This window comes from Drosophila innubila, chromosome X (genome assembly GCF_004354385.1).
Source record: "Drosophila innubila isolate TH190305 chromosome X, UK_Dinn_1.0, whole genome shotgun sequence".
Lineage (NCBI taxonomy): Eukaryota > Metazoa > Arthropoda > Insecta > Diptera > Drosophilidae > Drosophila > Drosophila innubila.
In genome coordinates this window covers 9,431,462-9,453,159 of record NC_047626.1, presented here as the reverse complement: position 1 = coordinate 9,453,159, position 21,698 = coordinate 9,431,462, and the positions used below count along the sequence as shown (strand labels likewise).

The 21,698-nt window shown below is 40.0% G+C and overlaps 3 protein-coding genes across 3 annotated transcripts; 1 reads left to right on the top strand and 2 right to left on the bottom strand.

The window, feature by feature from the left end:
- Positions 1-2,026: 2,026 nt before the first annotated feature.
- Positions 2,027-2,490, bottom strand: LOC117792994. Its single transcript, XM_034633361.1, has 2 exons — positions 2,336-2,490; positions 2,027-2,285 (listed from the first exon to the last, which is right to left on the bottom strand). Exons 1-2 carry the CDS (start codon positions 2,447-2,449, stop codon positions 2,076-2,078), a joined length of 324 nt encoding a protein of 107 aa, XP_034489252.1. The 5' UTR covers positions 2,450-2,490; the 3' UTR covers positions 2,027-2,075.
- Positions 2,491-7,685: 5,195 nt separating this feature from the next.
- Positions 7,686-13,465, bottom strand: LOC117785752. Its single transcript, XM_034623971.1, has 3 exons — positions 13,288-13,465; positions 12,883-13,226; positions 7,686-12,658 (listed from the first exon to the last, which is right to left on the bottom strand). The coding sequence occupies exons 1-3, from the start codon at positions 13,463-13,465 to the stop codon at positions 7,844-7,846; spliced, it is 5,337 nt and encodes a 1,778-aa protein (XP_034479862.1). The 3' UTR covers positions 7,686-7,843.
- Positions 13,466-15,242: 1,777 nt separating this feature from the next.
- Positions 15,243-20,811, top strand: LOC117785742 (probable ADP-ribosylation factor At2g15310). Its single transcript, XM_034623959.1, has 4 exons — positions 15,243-15,314; positions 18,819-19,451; positions 20,562-20,648; positions 20,707-20,811. The coding sequence occupies exons 1-4, from the start codon at positions 15,243-15,245 to the stop codon at positions 20,809-20,811; spliced, it is 897 nt and encodes a 298-aa protein (XP_034479850.1).
- The last annotated feature ends 887 nt before the right edge of the window (positions 20,812-21,698 follow it).

The following is a 21,698-nucleotide window of genomic DNA, read 5'->3' as shown; positions in this document are numbered from 1 at the left end:
CACATACACAGATATAAAGGTGGCAGCACTGTTAAGGTGGTTGAATGATATAAACTTAATTGCGGAAATTGGGTTAAAAAACTTTGACACATGTGCGGGCTAAACAAATTTATACCAGCAAAAATGCGTGTGTGTGTGTGCGTGTGTGTGTGTGTGTGTGTGTGTGTGTGTGTGTGTGTGTGTGTGTGTGTGTGCGTGTGAATTGTGGGTGATGCCGTTCATTGACTTTACTTAAGCCAGCATTTTGAGCACTGTAACAGGCGCATCATGGTGAAAGTTTTTGTGCCACACGTCGCAACATACAGCACCTATCACTTTCTCCGCCTGCTTCCTCCCGAATACGCCCTTGCCCCGCACGCAAGTCACGCCAAAGAGAGAGAGAGACGGCAACAGGCGCCCTTGAAGCGTTCACGCTTCCCGTTTTGTGCCCGTTGTAATGCAATTTTATTTCATTTCATTGAAGGCAAAGTTTTCCCTTCGAATTCTTTTACTTTACTTTGGTTTTCAGTGTGGTCCAATTTTTTTCTTTTCGATTTATACCCTGCACAAATAAAATAGTGACAAAGTGGGTATAACAAGCTTAGGATTAAGATAATTAGCTATAACTAATGATTCGCTCTTATAAAGTTAAGAGTCTAAAGATAGCAATCATGTTTCTCAAAATAAATTCTTAGTCTTTATATATTCTAATTATAATTACATGCTAAATTTTAAATGACAAACACTTATTAAACACTCAGCTAATTTTAATTAAAAATATCAGAAAAATCTCAAGAATAAAGTTTTCGTGTTATCCTATTAATATATACTATATGTACAATACTTTTATTTTATTTATTTATTTTATTTATGCACGACTAAAAGCAGTCGGCAAAGAAAAAATTACCAAGTATAAATTAAGTTAAAGATTAAAAATACAAAAAAAATTAAAAATAAATTATGAACTGAAAAGAAAAAAAATTAAAGTTAGTTTGTCAAGTTGTAGCTATATTCCTTTAATAAAAAAAACTTTATTAATGCCAATTGTGCACAATAATTGTCTGCTTACAGGTATAGGGTATCTCTTGGTCCAGCACACACAATCAACACATACGTACTCATTTTTTTTTGTTCCTACCTTTTTGTTCTCTCTTGCACTTGGTCCGTCTTTTATGCTCGGTTTGGTTCCTGGGCTTTCCAAACGACAAATTTGCCTTTAAATCGGACGCCTAAACCAAGTCTAAGCCCTCTCACGCCCTTACCTCTCTCCACACACACACACACACACGCACACATACAGAGCGACAATATATGCAAATCTTTGATGTAAGTAATAATTTCCTTCCCCTATGCAAGAAAACTTTCATATTGTAAATTATGAGCGTGCGAATATTGCTTTTAGCATTTGAAAACTGTGGAAAACTGCAAAACTTTTCGACTCTGATTTTACCATATGCGTAGCATGTGAGTAACAAAAGGCTAAAAAGGGATATAAAAAGAGACAAGAGAAAATAAAGCAAAGTGAAGATTTTCTTGGGGTAATCAGCAAGCATAAATAATAGCTTAAGACAGATTCACTCTGAGTACATCAATTGAATTTCACCTATGGCAAATTGAAGTTAAGTAAAATTTTTATAAATATTTTTTTATTCATGGAAAAAATATTTACGTACATGTTCGAATTAAAAAGGAACTTTATTGTAATATTACTAACTGATTAAAATCTCTTTCAATCATGATTTGATTCCGTTTTCGGCTACGCGAAGAAGTTGATTAAAAAAAAAAAACCTATAAATTAAAAATGTGCAATTTTTGAAAAACAAGTTTGCATAAATTGGAATGCAGAATGAATAAAGAGGTCAAGCCATGATAAAAACGACATTCCGCTTGAAAATCGGTTCAGTTTTGACAAAGGTATGCATGTTTGAAGTTGGTCCAAATTCTGACCTAGCTGATATTGTTGTGAAATAAGAAGAAGACTGTTTATGTTTAAAAACATACATTGAATGCGCAGTGAAACATAAATTTAAATTTCAAAGAATACAACTGCAGCTGATGTCCCCTTTGGAACGATCCAGTGACCCCATTTATTGGTGTTAACCTCCCAAACTGCCCGAGACACGTAGCGTGGCCTCAACACGGCCAAAACGTAGCTTGACAAGGCCATTGATCGCATCCCGATAGGTGATTAAGACAGGTCCACTAAAGCACTGACCATTTAAACTGACACATCCGTTGCGGCTCTCGTTGACCAGAAATATTCCCTTCTCGCTGCGTGTCAACGTTGCATGCAACTTGGCCACAGACTGCGAAGATGGGACGTCAGCCAGCATTCTAAAATGAAGGACAGTCTTACCTTGTCGTCGAGACAAAAGTCCAGCTCCTTGTCGTGGATATTATTGCCAATGCGTAGAACCTGATAGGTTCGCAGTACAACAGTTGGAAGATCCTTGAATGTAATGCTAGCCATGACTCTGACTCTCCACTTGTTAAGTTGAGCTTAATAAATCAGTTACTAAAACGAACAGTACAAATATGAAACAAGTCTATTTGGATTCAATTGGATAATTGATTAGAAAGTGGTAATAGAAACCTGCTTAAATATCTCGTGTTAGCGATAACTACAATTGACAGACTTGTTCTTTTTTTTTTAATTGTTAACAGTCTACTCTAATTTCCAGGCTTGCTTTGAATTATAATACATTAAATTACAATTTAATATATCTGTATTTGATCATTTGTATGATTTGTATGCTCGGTGCTGTTATTATTTAATTTTCAAGCTAAACAGAATCTGAGAATAATGCATTTTTCATTTAATTTCAGCTTCATTTGCTTTGGGTGCTAGCATTAATGGCTTTTCAGTCAAAAGTCACAGTTCAAGGTCATCAAGCAGGCTAAACAGATACTTAAGTCTCGTAAGTAGCTTAACTTTTTGAATATGAGCCCTTCTTAACCTTAACCCCTTCTTGGTTAGCTTAAACCCTATCGAAAAACTCCAAAAGCATTTCTGGCAAAGCCTCAAACTAAACTCTTTAAGCAAACGCAAACCGATAGCTCCAATTTCAATTGCTTTAAATGCAAGCAAAAAAAAAAAAAAAAACAGGAAAATGGAGAAAAAAGTGGAACAGAAATATGCAATTTGAAGCGGGAGATTGAGCTAAGAGGAGGAGCAGGGGGAAGCCGCTTGGTGGGGGACAAGGGGTGTCCTCGAATGTTGGCCAGAACTGCGGGCACATGGCGCTCGAAGTTGAAGCTCTGTCAAGTGGCTGGCAGGCAGCCTTGCTGCCAGAGGTGCTCCCTCCCTGCCTTCGTCACTCCCTGCCTCACCTCTCCGTGTCCCATCCCCGTCCCTCTCTTTCCTCCTGCCCAGCTGCCATGTATGCCATGAGCCCGTGGACATTTTCGCACTCGCATAACTTTGACAGCATTTTTGCAGCATTACAATTAACTGCCTGGCCTAGGGTAGAGCAGGGTTGCCCTCTAGAATGGCAGGGTAGTCACACGGCAGTCGGTAGGCTTGTAGGGTTGCCAGGGTTGTCCAGCTCGCGGACGAGTTTCCTTCGGCCTATGACGTTGTTGCTCTTGCCTTCTGCTGTTGGTTGCTGTGTCTTGTTGGCTCTCTGGCTGCTGCGCCTAAAGCCGCATTCGTGGGGGCGTGGCAGGCAAACACCCTGTATGTGTGCGGCAGTGTGTGTGTGTGCTTGGGCAAAATTTGTTCCATTTTACGCTCTCTACACAAAAACAATAAATCGCTCACAGCGTCACGTCAACTTTCCTAATGCAGCGGACAAGGGAGCTGTGGCCAGGGCAGGGAGGGGGAGAGACCATGGCTAGGGATGGGGACGGGTGTGTAGGAAGGGTTAAGACGGGGCAGGGGCGAGGTTGAAGGGTTGCCGGATGCAGCAATTGAGGCTGAAGCCATTTTAACTGCCACTTGAATGCTAAAAACAATGAGCACAGCAACTAAATGCATATATGTACATATATGTATGTGAACAGACACTCACACACACACACACACACACACACACACGCGCACTTGGCACAAAACAGAAACTGTAAATTGTAATTTAAAAGTTTTAGTGGCTGCCCTTGCAATAAATGCACCACGTAAATCAGCCCATGATGGAAAGATGATAAAAGGTAAAAGCTCCAGGCTGCAGGCTCCAAACTCCGCACTCTGCACTCCGCACTCTTCTCTCTTTCTTCGCCTTGCCTTTCTCCTTGCCACTCTCAACACGTTCTCTAGCAAGCACTTTCCCTAACAAATTGGCGTTGACTATCTGCGCCACAAATATTTAGTTCTCTAATTGCTAAAACCATGCAGAGAGCACTTGGCATGACTCTATCCCTTTCTCTCCCATCCCCTCCCCCTACCCTTCTACCATTTACATTCACCCACTTGCACAACACTTTTCTCCCTCTTCAACTCTATCTCTGTCCCTCTCTACCTCCCTGTCTCTTTCAATCGTTTGTCGCTTCATGTAAAGTTACAGTTAAATCCACAAACAACAAATATGAATCAGGCCACAGTTGCAAACAACACAGGGCGCATCGTCAAGCAACACCCTCACACAACAGGGTGTTTCAGTAGGTCATCAGATGCGTAGTGGGGATAATAGAGCAATATAGTTATCTCTAGTCTCGAGAGGGATGAACCAAAGGTGCAGTAAATTTGAGGGATTTGAACCTTTGAGTGTATTTTAATTATAATTTATCATACTTTAAAGATCAAGCATTGATACTATATACTCTGTAATACAGAAAAATCCATATTAACAAAACTTTTGGTTTTTAAACTATTTTAAAACATTATTTAAAAACTTATTTATCGCTATACATTTATAGTATTCATATTAGTAAATCGAAAGGCAGTCGATTATAATTTTTTTTATTTAATTTTTTTTATACGTCTATTATTATTATTATGAGCACGCTACATGCTACTTAAAGCATTTCAGAGTCATTTCAAGAACAAACAGAACAGTTAAGTTACAGAATATTTTAAACTTGGCAGGGTTCGAACCCAGTTAAACTGAGCCACGGACCGCACTTTCATTATAATAAACAAAATAAATTTATTGTAAATTTCAAGTTCCAAATTGTCTCTGCAATTCCTTGAACTGTGACTAGTTCCTCAATGAACCACTCCGTATGTAACGGTAAATCACAGCAGCTCAGTTGAACTATATCTAGTTCAAATTGAATTGAAGTCGAGTGAGCAGCACACAAATCATTAGTTAGTGACTTTAAAATGACTTTCTGGTATACCAATACTTTTTTCTCTCTCGTGTTGTTGTTGTGCTAGCAGCTCCACACACACTTTTAAACTCGCACACACACACACACACACACACATACAGCTGCATAAATAGGTATGTTAAGCGAAAGTGAAGAAACGTGATTGAAATTTTATCTTTGGCAAAAAATCGAAGAAAATATGTGGTTTCGACTTTGGCAGCTGCCCTGAAAAATTCACACACACACACACACACACACACTTACATATGTGAAAAAGCGAATGTGTGTGCGTATGTGTGTGTGTGTGTGTGTTTGACTTTTTAAAATCCTCAACGTTGGCGTTAACCGTCGCCGTGGCTCTCTGTGTTATTTGCATTGAAATGTTGAGTAATTGGAAAACCAATCTGAAGCATCTGCACTTCATGTTTTGCATACCTGACTGACTGACTGTCTGACTAAATGACTGACGGATTGACGAACTGACGAACGGATTGACAGAGGGACACGTTGCGAGGCGATACTCGAATCCTTCTTTTTTTTCCTCTCCGCTCGAAATCAAGAACAAATCCAACCAACCAACCAACCAATCACACACACACATATACACACACACACACTTCACACACTGGCAAAACCACGCCCCTCTCACACCCACAATATGCTGGTACTGCGACAGGTTGAATTTGCTGCTGGCTTTTCGCGCACTGGCTAAAAATAAATTGTTTTTAAATAGCTGCACACAACGCTCGAACTGCACAGTCTCCCCTCGGGGCCTCAAATCATGTTTGTGTGCGTGTGTGTGCTTGCGCTTTACCCTTCCCCTTTTGATCATCACTTTCTTACTGCCAGCAACAGTAAAAACCAGCAACAACGACAACAACCAACAAAACAACGACAAAGGCTAACAATGAACGCGCTTCCGTTGTCGCTTCCTGGTTCCTGAACTTATTTGTTTTCAATTTTATTATGCTTCTCTTTTTTTGCTCTGGTTTCTATACCCTGTAGACTCAAGCGCAACACCTACAGTCAGTCACCTACAAACATGTGTGCTCTAAGTATCAAAATTCTATTCGGAAATTCTCGGGGATACAATATTCCTTGACTTGAGTAAAAATTCTTATATTGAGCTTAAAATTCTTATGCTTATAGCTTAAGTCTTCATATTTCGCGTACACATATTTCAACCTTTTATCTCTGCATTCTACGAGTTTCATAACAATCGTGTAAGCAAGAATTATAGGATATCTAGATTATCGCAACCTTTCGACAAGCTGATTTTTGTCTGGCCCCTTTTCTTCTCTATCGTTTTGTTAAACAGTTGTTGTTATTGCCTTTATCGCTATTGCTGTGAATTATTTTGCATTTGTTCAATTGTCTTATGACAGACAGGCAGTCAACTCCCGACCCCCTTTACCCATCACTTATCCCTATCGAGGTGTCACAGCTTGCACGGAAATTGTCTCAATATGCTCAGGTTATTGACAATTTCAACAAACTTTACGCTCAGATAGAACAAGCTGGGAGCTTGAAGCAGGCGAAAATTGAAAGTAAGGGATTGCGAAACAAAAATTGGCCGATAACATAATTTTTAGAAAAAAAAGTACAGGGTCTACTAGGTTTGTTTTAAGGAATATATGTGTAACAGGCAGAAGGAGGCGTGGCGGACCCCATAAAGTATATATATTCTTGATCAGCATCAACAGCCGAGTCGATATGGCAATGTCCGTCTGTCCGTCTGTCTGTCCGACTGTCTTTCCGTCTGTATGAGCGCCTAGATCTCAGAGACTATAACAGACAGAGACACCAAACTTGGTATGTAGGTTCCTCTATATTGCAAACAGATCAAGTTTGTTTCAAAATTCGGCCACGCCCCCTTTATCGCCCACACATCGAAAAAAAAAATTTCATATCCAAATTATAAGAACAATTTAAAAGCTAATGACACCAAATTTGGTATGTAGATTCCTCTATCTTGCAGGCAGGTCAAGTTTGTTTCTTTTTTGAATCGGACCACAATATCATATAGGAACAATCGGTCGAAAATCAAGTTTTAGTATGAAAAACTTTTTTGTTTTATGATATATCTAAAGCAAACTGATACAATAAGCATATGACTTGGTTTTATATATCCTGTTCAAAGTTGGTTCAAATCGGACCACTATATCATATAGCTGTCATAGGACCGATCGGGCGAAATCAAGTCTTAGTATGAAAATCTTTTATGTTTTATGAGACATTGTAACCAATATGATAGAATATGCATTTAAGTTAACTAAATATTTTTTAATTTTTTCCATTAATAGTTTTTGCCATAGTAAGTACGGGGTCTCCGACAGTCGAGTATGCTCGACTGTAGCACCGGCCGACTAGTTTTGTTTTGAGAATGTTAGCATAATATTTACCAAAAGTTATTTAAGAAACTATTTTTAATGTTTGTTTATGGTAAGGTAAGGTATCTTAGAACTTTTTAGTTTTAATTTTTATTTTATTGTTGATTCGAATTTCGATAATTTCTTCAGGCTAAAAAACATGTAATAAATCATTAACTATTCCCATCGAGTATAATGCATGGCACATGGTTAAAAGCACACAAATCTGAATATTGATGTATATGTTTGTTTTAGTTAACGTTGGCGTTGCGATCTTGACCTTTTTGATTTTGTCGCGTCTTTCTATATCTTTGACAGCTTTTATTGTTACAGCAGCACTTGCGCCTTGTTTCCGTCGGGTCATCTGATCTAAGAGTGTTGGATGCATTGCCTCTTTGTCCAATGTTTCCGCGTACAGGTTGCGGCGTGCTGAGCGGACTGCAGGCTCCCAATCCCGTTCCCGCTCCCGCTCCCGCTCCCGTTTGTGGTGTGCAGTTGATGAGCTGATCGAATGGAGCATAGTTACTCATAGAGTTGAAGCCGTGATAGGTCTCGTTATTCTCGGGATTACGGGATAAATTGCCGACATTGTGATAGACACTTCTCCCTCGATCCCTTGACCGATCCGTATTGTCATTACACTCGCTGGTATTTTGCTTAGTATATTTGCGAGTCATGGAACTCACAGACGCAATGATCGTTACTTCCTTCACTTCAGTAACTCCCGAGGATGGTCCCTGTGTAGTATTATTAAGTGCGCTTGGCTCACATTCATTGCTCAGTTGTTCGGTGGGTGTTGTTATCAAACCCCTTGCGATTTTGTCGTTTGAAGTCGAATTTTGTAGAGAAGTCGTCGGATCGACGGAATCTGCAGTCTGTAGTCCATTTAAGTCTTGTGATTCGTTGGAGTTATCAGCCAGTTTCATAGACTGTTTGGCAGCTGGACATTGACAAGGTGGATCCTTCGAGTCTGTACTTTGCTGACCTGTTGCAAAATGTGAATCAATCTCTTCTGGTGCGTTTCCCAAATCCTCGCCAATGGCTGTCGAGCGAGCAAAGTTGTTTCTACGTCCCTGGCCTGTGCTAGCCAGAGTTGGCATACTCACTTCATACAACTGCTCTTGTGGTCTAGAGAGACTTCGATTGTAGGAAGTCAGATTGCCCCTTGTTGAGTTATTGGCCAACATCGTGGGCTCGGTAATGTTATCGAGATTCTCGCTGGGCATACTTGAAATGTTCGTTCTATCCGCCCATTGCAAGCCGACTGGACGATTCTGTCGACTCGCGTTACTTGCATAGGACGGAGCACTTACATTTCCCAGTATCTCGTTTGGATGGGATGTCTCCCGACGCACTACTCTCGAGTCCTGAATGCTTAGACAAATCTCACTCATTGAAGGCGCCGATATGTCGCCAATTTGCTGTTGACTTGGAATACAAGGAAAACTCCGCACACGACGCATGGAGTTCACCGATGCATCGTTCAGACCAGCTCTAGTCATATGGGGACTTCTCGGTCCCATGCTCATATTCATGCTCAGGCCAGGCGCAGTCACATCATCCAGACACTCGCTCGGATAAGTCGGCTCGGAGTGTGGTCGACGTGGATAGCTATTGTAGCTGTCAAAGTCAGGGGGAGAGATGTCCCAAAGCTGTTGTGTATTTTGAGATCTTCCCATCGAAGGCGCACTCACATCATTTAAACACTCATTGGGCATAGTTTGATCTCGCCAGGCAACACCAAAAGATGGCATTGTCGTATTGTTTAAACATTCATTGGTCATTGGACCTCGACCGGAGTTATAATACGAAGGTTCTGTAACGTCATAAATGTACTGTGAAGGCATCGATCTTTGATAACGTCTTTGACTCGCTCCTTGTGATAAACTGCGTTCTGGAAATGTTGGCATTGTAATATTTTCAAGGCATTCATTGGTCATCACTCTTCTTCCTGTAGTTTGAAAAGATGGCGCTGATGTATCGCAAATATTCTGAGTTGGCATAGATCGCTGCTGACCTCTTTGTGATCTAGCTCTTGAAACTCCTGATACTCCTCCAAAGGAAGGCATGCTCATGTCTTCCAGGCACTGCTTAGTCAATGGTCTTCCAAATGAATCACTTGTGGGTTGTTCACGTCCACTAGATCCAAAGGAAGGAGCAGAGGTATCACAGATATTCTGACTAGGCATTGATTGATGTTTTCGAATTGGAGTTCTTGCTCTAGAGGCTCCTGATACTCCTCCAAAGGAAGGCATGCTCATGTCCTCCAGGCATTCATTGGTCGTTTGGCCCCGAACTGAGTTTCCAAAGGAAGGAGCACTTATGTCACAGATATTTTGTGATGGCATCGATCTCTGCTGTCGTCGAGTTGATCTACTCCGTGACATGCTCCGTCCAAATGATGGAGCACTCACATCCTCCAAGCACTCACTTGGCAAATTAGTCATTTGCCTATTCGAAGCTCCAGAAACTCCTCCGAAAGAAGGCATTGTCACATTTTCTAAGCATTCATTTATCATTGTTGTGTTCCCAGGACCGTCATAATAAGGTGAATTACTGTACTCCATTGCCCGATGTGGCGTACTTCTTCCAAAGGACGGCTGAGTAATATCTTCCAGGCACTCTGATGGCATATTTGGTTGTTGCCTTGAAATACCCGATACACCACCAAAGGACGGCATGGTCATGTTCTCCAGATATTCATTTGTCGCAGCTCCACGTCTTGTAGACTGAAAAGACGGAGCTGATGTATCGCAGATATTCTGAGTTGGCATTGAGCGCTGTTGACGTCGCTGTGATCTTGATCTTGAATCACTGGAAAGCCCTCCAAAAGATGGCATGCTTATGTCCTCCAAGCATTGATTGGTCGTTTGTCCCTGAGCTGAACTTCCAAAAGATGGAGCACTAATATCGCAGATGTTTTGTGATGGCATCGATCTCTGCTGTCGTCGAGTTGATCTACTCCGTGACATGCTCCTTCCAAATGATGGAGCACTCACATCCTCTAAGCACTCACTTGGCATATGGTTCATTGGCCTATTTGAATCTCCAGCGACACCTTCAAAAGAAGGCATGGTAACATTATCCAAGCATTCTCGGGTCATGTCGTAGATATTTTGGGTAGGCATGCTTCTTCCAAGGGACGGCTGAGTAATATCATCCAAACACTCGGAGGTCATAGTACGCTGTCTTCTCGAAGAACCTGAAACACCACCAAATGACGGCATGGTGATGTTATTTATACATTCATTTGTTATGGCTCCTTGACCACTATTCTGGAAGTACGGAGCTGAAGTATCACAGATATTCTGAGTTGGCATTGACCGCTCTTGATGTTTCGGAGATCTCGCTCTTGAAGCACCTGAAACTCCGCCAAAGGAAGGCATGCTCATGTCCTCCAGGCATTGATAAGTAGCCATTGTCCGACCCGAACTTTCAAATGACGGAGCTGTTATGTCACAGATATTCTGTGAAGGCATCGATCGCTGCTGATGTCGAGAAGTCCTACTCCGTGACATACTGCGTCCAAAGGATGGCGCACTTACGTCCTCTAAGCACTCGCTGGGCATATTTCCCTGGCTGACATAGTAGGGTGGGTTATTGTAAATATTTTGGTGAGCCATCGACATATCCTGCTGTCGCTGACTCGTTCCACGCGACATGCTTCTGCCAAACGATGGCTGAGTTATATTATCCAAGCACTCCGAAGGCAAATCTGGCTGTCTTTGTGGTGATCCCGTAACTCCTCCGAATGAGGGCATGGTAGTATTCTCTCGACACTCACTGGTCATTTGTGCAGCTCTACTGATATCGATAGATGGTTGAGTGATGTTTTCAAGGCATTCCGAGGGCATTGTTTGTTGTCGTCTTGAAGTTCCTGTAACACCTCCAAATGACGACATGGCTATGCTATCTATACATTCATTTGAGAGAGGTTCTCGTCCTGTAGATTGAAAAGACGGAGCTGATGTATCGCAGATATTCTGAGTTGGCATAGATCGCTGCTGACCTCGTTGTGATCTCGCTCTTGAAACTCCTGATACTCCTCCAAAGGAAGGCATGCTCATGTCTTCCAGGCACTGATTAGTCAATTGTCTACCAAATGAATCACTTGTGGGTTGTTCACGTCCACTAGTTCCAAAGGAAGGAGCAGAGATATCACAGATATTCTGACTAGGCACTGATTGATGTTGTCGTGTTGGAGCTCTAGCTCTAGAAGCTCCTGATACTCCTCCAAAGGAAGGCATGCTCATGTCCTCCAGGCATTCATTGGTCGTTTGGCCCCGAACTGAGCTTCCAAAGGAAGGAGCACTTATGTCACAGATATTTTGTGATGGCATCGATCTCTGCTGTCGTCGAGTTGATCTACTCCGTGACATGCTCCGTCCAAAAGATGGAGCACTCACGTCTTCTAAGCACTCACTTGGCATATTTGTCATTTGCCTATTCGAAGCTCCAGAAACTCCTCCAAAAGAAGGCATTGTCACATTTTCTAAGCATTCTCTAGGCAGAATTGTTGCTTGTCGTCTTGAATCAGCAGTAAGACACTCACTATTGATGGGTCCACGATTGGGACTGGCCAGAGATGGGGCTGAAATCTCACAGATATCCTGTATAGCTGGGCATCCGGGTCTTGTGCTTGTCATCGTGCTTTGTGCAAACGACGGAGCACTGACATCTTCCAGGCAGACATTGGTGCCAAAGGATGGCGCCAGGATGTTGCCGATTGTCCGGGCTGGCGTCTGAAGGCGTCTCTCCGCAGAGTCTGACAAAGGTGGAGCACTTTTGTCCGCTAGACACTCGCTGGTCATATTTTGAGGAGCTATTCGAGTGCTCATTGCGGGAATCATGGAATCATCGTGAAATGATGGCATCGATACATCGGCGAGATTTTCCGATTGTGCTAATGAAAAGTTGAGTTGACGTCCTGAATTCGGAGGAACGGAATTCGGATTAGACAACCTTCCATTAGACACTGTGCTGGTCTCTTCGACGCGACTGGTCACATTTCCACACTGGTCCCGACGCGTGGTCACCTTGCGTAAAGTCCTTTTTGTGCCATTCTCCTGTATGCACAGAAGGAACGAGTTAACTCTTTTTGTTTATAGATAATAGTCGAAAATAGTTATGTCTACTGACATAGAGATACCCTGTAGTTATTGTGTGAAGTACAGGGTATAAGAACTGTGCTTTTAAAATTTTACCATGGGCATAGGCCATTGCAGCTGGTACGCCGTAATGTTTTATATTTTATCCAACTAAAAAGAAAAAAAAAAAAAAATGTGCTTACATTTTGTGACGTGCAGACTTCCGAAACTTCGTTGGGCTTTGAAGAGGTATTGCAGGAGGCGTGGCTCACCTCCGACTCCAGTTTATTATCCCCTTGAGCAATCCTTTCGCGCAATTCATCAAAACGATTCACAATCTCTTGGTACAGGCTGTCCACATATAAATTGGGCTCATTGTCACCCAAAGGCGTTGTGTCCGTATCATACAAATCGAACGTCGGTGGCGTCATATCCGCCAGGTGCTCCTCTGGTAGATTTCCTAGATTGTGAGCCAAAGGCGGACAAAATTCCGTACGTCGCGGCTGCGCCTGTCGAAACGTATCCATCGCCCCGATATCTGTTTCATCTGCAATTTAATGAATTGGTAGTTGAATCAGCTAAATGTCATTATAAATATTAATACAGACATGTCATGTTCCGGAACATATTCGGATGTTGCCATTGCTCGTTGCCCGTCAGACCAAACTCCCTGGGATCATATTGACGCGGTTGTCCACTAAAACCAGGCCGGAGATGTTCCGGCGTATTCAACAAATCATTTTGTGGCGATTGACAGCGATGCGTTTGACTCGATTCATTGTACATCGTGTGTGTGCGGGAGGGAAAGGGAATCACTTAATGCTCTATTGCTCTTTTAGCCTGAAAGAAAAAACTGTACTTCCGATGAAGATGCCGAGTTATGAAGTGTGCTTGATGCCAGAATGTGAACAAGGCCTGCTTAACATTTCCAGCTCCCCAATATAGATTTTATTCTGACAGTTCATGAGGCAATCATACAACTATTATGAAATTATATCATAACAATTTTTTACCCTAGCATCTCTTATTAGACCCCGTACTTAAGAAAAGTACAGGGGTCTATTGGGTTTGTTTTAACGAATATAAGGTATATAAATTCTCGATCAGCATTAACAGCCGAGTCGATATAGCAATGTCCGTCTGTCTGTCCGTCTGTCTGTCCGTCTGTATGAGCGCCTAGATCTCAGAGACTGTAAGATATAGAGACACCAAACTTGGTTTGTAGGTTCCTCTATATTGCAAGCAGATCAAGTTTGTTTCAAAATTCGGCCACGCCCCCTTTATCGCCCACATATCGAAAACAAAAATTTCATATTCAAATTATAAGAACAATTTAAAAGCTAGTGACACCAAATTTGGTATGTAGATTCCTCTATCTTGCAGGCAGGCCAAGTTTGTTTCTTTTTTGAATCGGACCACTTTATCATATAGCGCCCATAGGGACAATCGGTCGAAAATCAAGTCTTAGTATGAAAAACTTTTTTGTTTTATGAGATATCTGAAGCAAACTGATACAATAAGCATATGACTTGGTTTTATATATCCTGTCCAAAGTTGGTTCAAATCGGACCACTATATCATATAGCTGTCATAGGACCGATCGGGCGAAATTCAAGTCTTCGTATGAAAATCTTTAATGTTTTATGAGACATTGTAACCAATATGATAGAATATGCATTTAAGTTAGCTAAATATTTTTTAATTTTTCCATTATTAGTTTTTGCCAAAGTAAGTACGGGGTCTCCAACAGTCGAGTATGCTCGACTGTAGCACCGGCCAACTAGTTTTTATTATTGAGTAGTTCATTCCAAGCACTAAAATTTTAAGATATCTTACCTCGAGCTGAGTTTTGGTCCTTTTCTTTCAATATGTTTTCAGCATATTATTAAATTGACAGGATAAAAATATGTGTTTCAAACAAACTTATGCCTTAAGAACAGCTTTCGCTTTGACATGCACTTCCGGTATGAAACGGAAGTGCGAACGTGAAGTGAAGTGCAATTAAGTAACTGGCGCATAGTTTTTTGCTTCTCTTAATTTACAGTTTTCTTCCACTTCATTTACCTTCACTTTGCTGAGCATCAAGTCTTAGAATTTGTGCCTTGGACAGGTGAGTGGGTATGTGTGTGTGTGTGTGTGTGTGTGTTAGTGGGTGTGTGTGGGCATTTTGTGGTCGGCTCGGTCGCAAGTCGTCACACGAAACCGCTTTCATTTCCGCCAAACACAATTGCATCATTAGCGATGCAATCTCCGTTACTTAACGTAACCGCAACATGCCGGAAATGAAATCCGAGGCAAGCTAGCGCGCCCAGTGCTAAGCTCACTAAACTTTCCACACGGTGAACGACTCGACAAGTGCGCCGGAGAAAACTCAGAAAAAAGGAGCAACCAAGCCAAAGCCAAAGCAAAGCAAAGGAGAAGAAGTGAAGAACAAAAATGTGAGAGCCGAGAAAAGGAAATATGACGTCGCATCGCCGTGTGGCATAGTCAAAGAGCAGTGAAGTCCGCCAGGACGCGGCATCCAGACGGCAGGATAAAGAAAAACAACCGGAAAGCAAACGGAATGATGCTGCTGCGCTCAAATAATCGAATAAAGCTGAATCAGAAGCTGGAACTGAAACTGGAACTGGAACTGGTGGGTTGCCACGTCCGAAAGTTACAGCTCCAAATCAGGAGAACGGTAAAAGGAGAAACGAGAAGACGTCCGCAGGGACGCACAGGACAAACGATTACGCGGTGTCGCTTCATTTAGCTAAAGGGCGGAGACTTGGGCAAATATTTGACTTAAGCTTTAGAAAACTCACGACAGCACACAGGCGAGGGATTATTGAATAGTTACAACATTGGAAATACTCGTATAGCTGCAATCTATATATGATAAAATAACCGCTTAAACTTATTTAAATGTGGACAAGGATGTGGCTCTTTAGTTTCATTTAAACCAGGGATGCTCAAAGGTGCTTAAATGAAATAACAAGAGAGTCGTAAGTATTCTTGATAGATCATTGACTATTAATCTATCGAGCTTTTACCTTTTCAGGGTTGCAATATCATTATAAAATATGAAATCCTTTCAACAAGACTTAAAGAATTTCGACAATTACATTTTTTTCTTGAACCATCGAAACTAACCTATGACAAATGACAAGGAAATGTTCCGATTTCCTGGATACCTCATGACTTCGAGCTTTTACCCGTTCATTTTTCCGATTTCTTGGACAACTGTTCGAGCTCACCTCGCCTGCAATACATACATATATGTATGCATATTGCTTTAAATGTAATGTTTGAGACATGTGCAGGTCGCAGGTCGCAGGTCGCTGGCAGGCAGGCAATCAACTGCTTTACAGCTGAGATCCAGGTATATATTTGCATATACTCCACATCCATGCACTTTTATGCAAAAGTCTTCGCTTGAATCCTGTATCCCGTTTCCAGGCTGTCACTTTTCGCGACGCTTTGTGCCGCATTAATGCGCATATTAAAATGGACGACACGATGGTTGTCGAGGCGAAGAACTAATGTGAGACTGACAACATCATATTCATATTTGTACCACGGTCGGGGGGACAACACAAAAGAGTTACCAGGCCAAGAAAGCGATAAAGAGAACAAGCAGAAGTCAAGAGTACTCGACTACCAGTTGCCCTTTGACCAGCTTTAGATCTAACATGTATTCATACTTCCTACTACGCTAAATGGCTCACTACACTAATAATAAATAAATTATAAAAGTGTCAGTTTTCAAAATCAACAATACAATACTTAACCTAAGACAATAATAAGATGAATATTACAATTGCAATCCAATTATTAATAGGTTTCCTTTAACAAAAGTTTATGTTTAGTGTATGTTTTAATGCGATCTTGATTAAATCTTGCATGGAAAATAGTTTCTTGAATCACTTTAACATTTACTATTTATTATTTGATCCTGATGCAGTGCTCAGTATATAGAGCATTATAAATTTCATGTTGACTAGATGACGACATCTCGAATTATTCTGTTTTACATTATAAAAGCAGTTCCTTGAATAATTTTAAGAGTATTTTATGCAATCAAAATTTAATTTTCAGGACAGGTATCTACATGTTATGTACAAAAATTGGTGTAACTAACTTTAATAAACTTTGAGAACGACACAGTGAAAGAATTAAATCGATTCAATCAGTAATCTATCCATACGTTTTGCACAAACTGATAACACCCTTCTGTACACATTATTAATGGGTGCAGGGTATTCGCAAAGACGCTGACGACTGCCTCAAGGCTACAGACGTTCGGTTACAAAAGGCGACAAAGTTCGGGGAACGTTTAGCTTGCTTACTTTTCAATTCAAGGTGGCATGTGAGTTCAAATGGGGGTGTTTTCGGATGGGGTCGAGTGTGCGTCGAGTTAACAGTGCCTAACGGTTTCGGGCATGACGCCATTATGCAATGCAATAACACAAAGAGCTCCTTTCAAGCTTAGTCCTCAGCTCAAAACATCTGCCATATGGCGATTAGCGAAATGTTTCCCAAAAAGAAAAAAGAAAAAGAGTTATAAAAGCTATACAGTAATTGAGCAAAAGTTGATGGAATTTCTCATCAAAGTTAAATCTTATAGCGGTATACATCATATCTACTTCTGCTGTGTGTTATTCTGCGTGTTTTGCGCTTCTTGACAGCAAGCTAATTAATTTTCCATGAATTTATAATCACAATTAATGCTTCACATTTGTTTCACAGCTTTCGCTGTTTGACAAAGCATTGGAAAATGTATACTGTTACACCTGCTCGAAGGCCTTAAGGGGTTTACCTTTTGGGAGTATGCGGCTTGTGGATGGTTTTAGGAAATGGATTTTAGCCCGTCGTATGTTATCTAAACTGTGTTATCTCTAAGTTCTGGTTCTCTAGGTTCCACTAATACGTCAAATTATAAAAGAAAAAAAAAACGATTGGGTCTTAAAAGCAGCGATTAAGTTATATGAATATTTAAATAAGCAATTAATACCGAAAACTTAACCGAAGCTAACCGTTTCGTTTGTAGTGACTGAACCCATAAAAAAAAAATTAATTTTCAAGAATCGAATACCGTTAAGTTTGTACCGGTAAATTTTCGGTACATTTTTCCAAATTTAATTTGTTATTTTCTGTATGTACAACATTTTATTTTTTTTTTTCAAAATACAAATATTTTTGACTGTAAAGTTGTTAGGTCAGAAGTCGGACAATGTTTCAAAATTGAATTGTTGGACCAGTAATAATACCGGACTTGAATGAACAAAACCGAAATACACGTAGAACCTTTTACGGAAATTGTTATTTCAGGACGCAACGAAAGCGAAAACGGAACCGATATTTGTTTCGGTTTGATTCACTGATTTAATTTTCTATTTCTAAATGTGCAGTTGACTCGATAAAAAAGACTTCTTGTATACTAATAATAATTTAAAAGTAATAGTTTCTTTTTACTTTTAATTAAAGTTACACTTTATTCGATTCCGTGTTTGACTTGAATAAAATTGTCTTTAATTTATCCTGCCACTCTTCATTTGGGACATTAATATGAAAAATACCAGTTTTAATACTAGGAAATTACCATCGGGAAATTTTGCAGTATATTTAAGGAATATTTTAAAAGCTCATAAGTAACGTTTAGCAAATTTTGGGACAAAGCGACCTCTAGCGGAAAGCACAGGCAACATTTTTCGAACAATTACAGCCAATTAACAGCTGCTAACTAACAGCAGCTGCTGCTACAGTAAGCGCTGCTGTTAACTAACAGCAGCTGTTACGATTTGGCCAAACAGTAGCTTTTTAACAGAAACATTTGAATTTCAATTTGTAATTCAATTTCAATAAAGCTACAGAATAATCTATAAATGCGCATTACAAAAAATATATAGTCAAGTATTGTAAAAATGTGATTTTTGAAAATGTGAATTAACAGAGAATACGTGGTCCAACCATGGCAACTTGGTAATGGCCACAACACAAGGCCGTGGTTGTTGCCAGGGACAACAGTTGGCCAAATCAGCTGGCAGCCGCTGTATGTAAACAAACAAATAAAAGTGTCAAATCCACAACTTTGAAATAAATAGAAATATTAGTTTAAAGGCAAATTCGCCATGTGCTAATGGGTTTAATATGCGCTAAGCTGCGCCGCTGCTGCTGCTGCTGCCTCTGCTGCTGCCGTTGCTGCAAGGAGACGCCACAAGCAGCTGCCACCACGCAGTTCAAGGTGCTGCTTTTGGGGGCAAGCGGCAGTGGTAAAACCCAGCTGGGACTGCATCTCAGTGGCAAGCAGCGCGATGCCGACGATCTGGGACCCACAAATGGCGTTCGCTGTTACCGCATCGAGGCAGGGGCAGAGGCGGAGGCCAGGGTTGCCACATTGCTGCTGACTGAGGTGGGGGGCAGTGCGGATATGCAACGCATTTGGCCATATTACTATGCCAGCTGCAATGCGCTCATCTTCTGCTTTGATCTCAGCAACAGCAACGAGATGTTGCAGGCAAACTTTGACCTGTTGCAGCGCTGCCTGCAACATGAGGCAATGCGTGGCAAGCCCGTCCTGCTGGTTGCCACCCGCCATCGAGACGGTGTCCAGCTGTACGATGTGGAGCACGCCTTCGGTCTGGATGAACTGGCACGCTCCACAGGCTGCCCCTTGCACACTTGCCACATGACCGACGAGGATCTGTGGCAAGGAGTGGCCTGGCTGCAGCGACTGCTGCAGGAACTGGCGCCGACGTTGACTCACCGCGTCAAGTACGATGTCAACTTACAGGTGAGCGTGCCTAGCTTTGACAAAGAAGAAAAATTCTACATATCTTAACTTTTATTTATTTCTATTTTATCTTTAATTATCATCAGTTAGTGAGTCAGGACAAAGAGTTTCATATATATGTAGGGATGTCGAAATATCATCGATATACCGATATATCGATAGATATTTTTTGGTGACGATATATTTTTGGGCGAAATTTTTTTCTGGCGATAATATCAATATCGATATAATTATTTGATATTATTTAGCGAAATTTTTTGCCGTTGCCTTTGCCGTATTCACCAATTTTTTTTTTTTATGAAACATTAAAGCAATATTATACTTTGTTAAAATAAATAACACTGCATCTAAATACACGGCATAGATATTTATGTCATCGATATTATTTTTGTCAAAATTATCAAATATAAATGATATTTTTTTTATATCGAAATATTTTTGATATTGATATTTTTAAAAATATCAACATCCCTATATATATGGATTTGTATTTCCCTACACACATTAAAACAATAAATGTCATTCCTATATTTTTTAAGGATGTATAACACAACAACAAATGCATATACTTTAAAATTGGTTGAGATATTTTAAAAACCAAAAGAGTTCTTCATACGAAAAGTCGATTTTTGACTGATTGCTCCGATTAGAAGTAAGTTTTCAGAATGATTTAGAAAATACGAAATACACAATCTATAAGATTAATTGACAGATCACAGGAAACAGCCAAGTTACTCGTATTATATGAAAGTCGTATGACGATCGCTTAAATGACAAATAAACTATATACTATATATGTGTAATATTAGTGATTAGGCGAATTTGTTTAATACAATTTTGTACTATACAATACACTTTTGATCAGTTCAGATTTTCATAAGTACATACATACAGTCATTGAAAAAAGTACTATAGTGGATATTGTAATGTTGTCTAATAAAATGTTTAAAAATTTAGGTCATAAGCTTAAAGTTGAAATATTTAATATGTAACCTCTTGTGGGGGCTTCAATTATTTTTAATTTTTTTTAATAAAAAACCACTTTATTGTATTTACATTCCATTCTCATTGCGTCTCTCTCTCTCTCTCTCTCTCTCTTTCTCTTTTTAGTCGTGGCAACAACGCAAGCGTTCGCTACTTTCTAGTGGAAAGCTGCAACAGGTGCATCGACAACGCTTTCGACGTGGCCATAGAAAAGTAACATGTCTGCAGTTTAGTTAAATCGTACTTTTACTCAATTAATTCCTTTTTGCAGCTGTGGCCAATGGCGGAGGCAGATGAGGTCACAAGGTCGCGGCCGAACACTGCACCTGCCGCCATCTTTTTTGTGCGTTCCCCTCGTCGGCCATCGAAGCCCTAGAACTGCCATCAACATTTTGCAAATGTGCCAAAATCCAATGTTTTTTTCCAACAAATAATCAGTTGATATTGTTAAGACAACTTTTTTTTCTAATAACAAAATAGAACACTACTAAAAGAATTTAAAAGCTTCTACTGAACATGTGTATGTGTGTGGATGAACTTACATATTTAAATAAATTTATGGCCAATTGGCGACTAGTAAACAAACTCAGAAAATCTATTAATTTTAACTAATTACATTTTTTCAAATATGAAAAACTCTTTTTGCTTTTTAAAAATTTATTTTAAAAAAATTGATTTCCAGAAATTTATTTGGACTTTGAAAAAAAACTATGATTGTCTTTAATAACAATACGAATAAATGAACCTTCTAAATAAATTATCTAGGTAATACTGTCATTACGTCAAAAAAAATCATATCATTTTGTATAGGATTTTGTTTCTTTGGAAATTTATCTCTATATAAGTAGTATAAAATTCGAATTTCCGCCAGATGAAAGATTTGTAAATAATTTTTTTTAATAAATATAAAGAATAAAATGGCCTAGTATTAGTTTTTTAAGAAGCTAAAAAAAGCTTAGAGCCCAATTGATGTAGAAAATAAAAATTTACAACTTTTGGCATATTTATATATTTAGTAAAAGAATATATTGTGTTTGTTGGACTGTATGTAAAAGGGAGAAGGACCTCTTGAAGTTTCTTTTTTAAAAATGCTACAAAAAAGGATTTTTATTAGCTGCATAACAGGCTAGTTTATGACATTGATAACAAACATTACAAATTAATTAAGCAATCTCCATTTTCAGTTCACGCTTTTCAAGAGCAGCCGTGACATTGATGCATTTTAAAGGTGTCAACGAACAGAAACTGCCACTGCCTCCAACC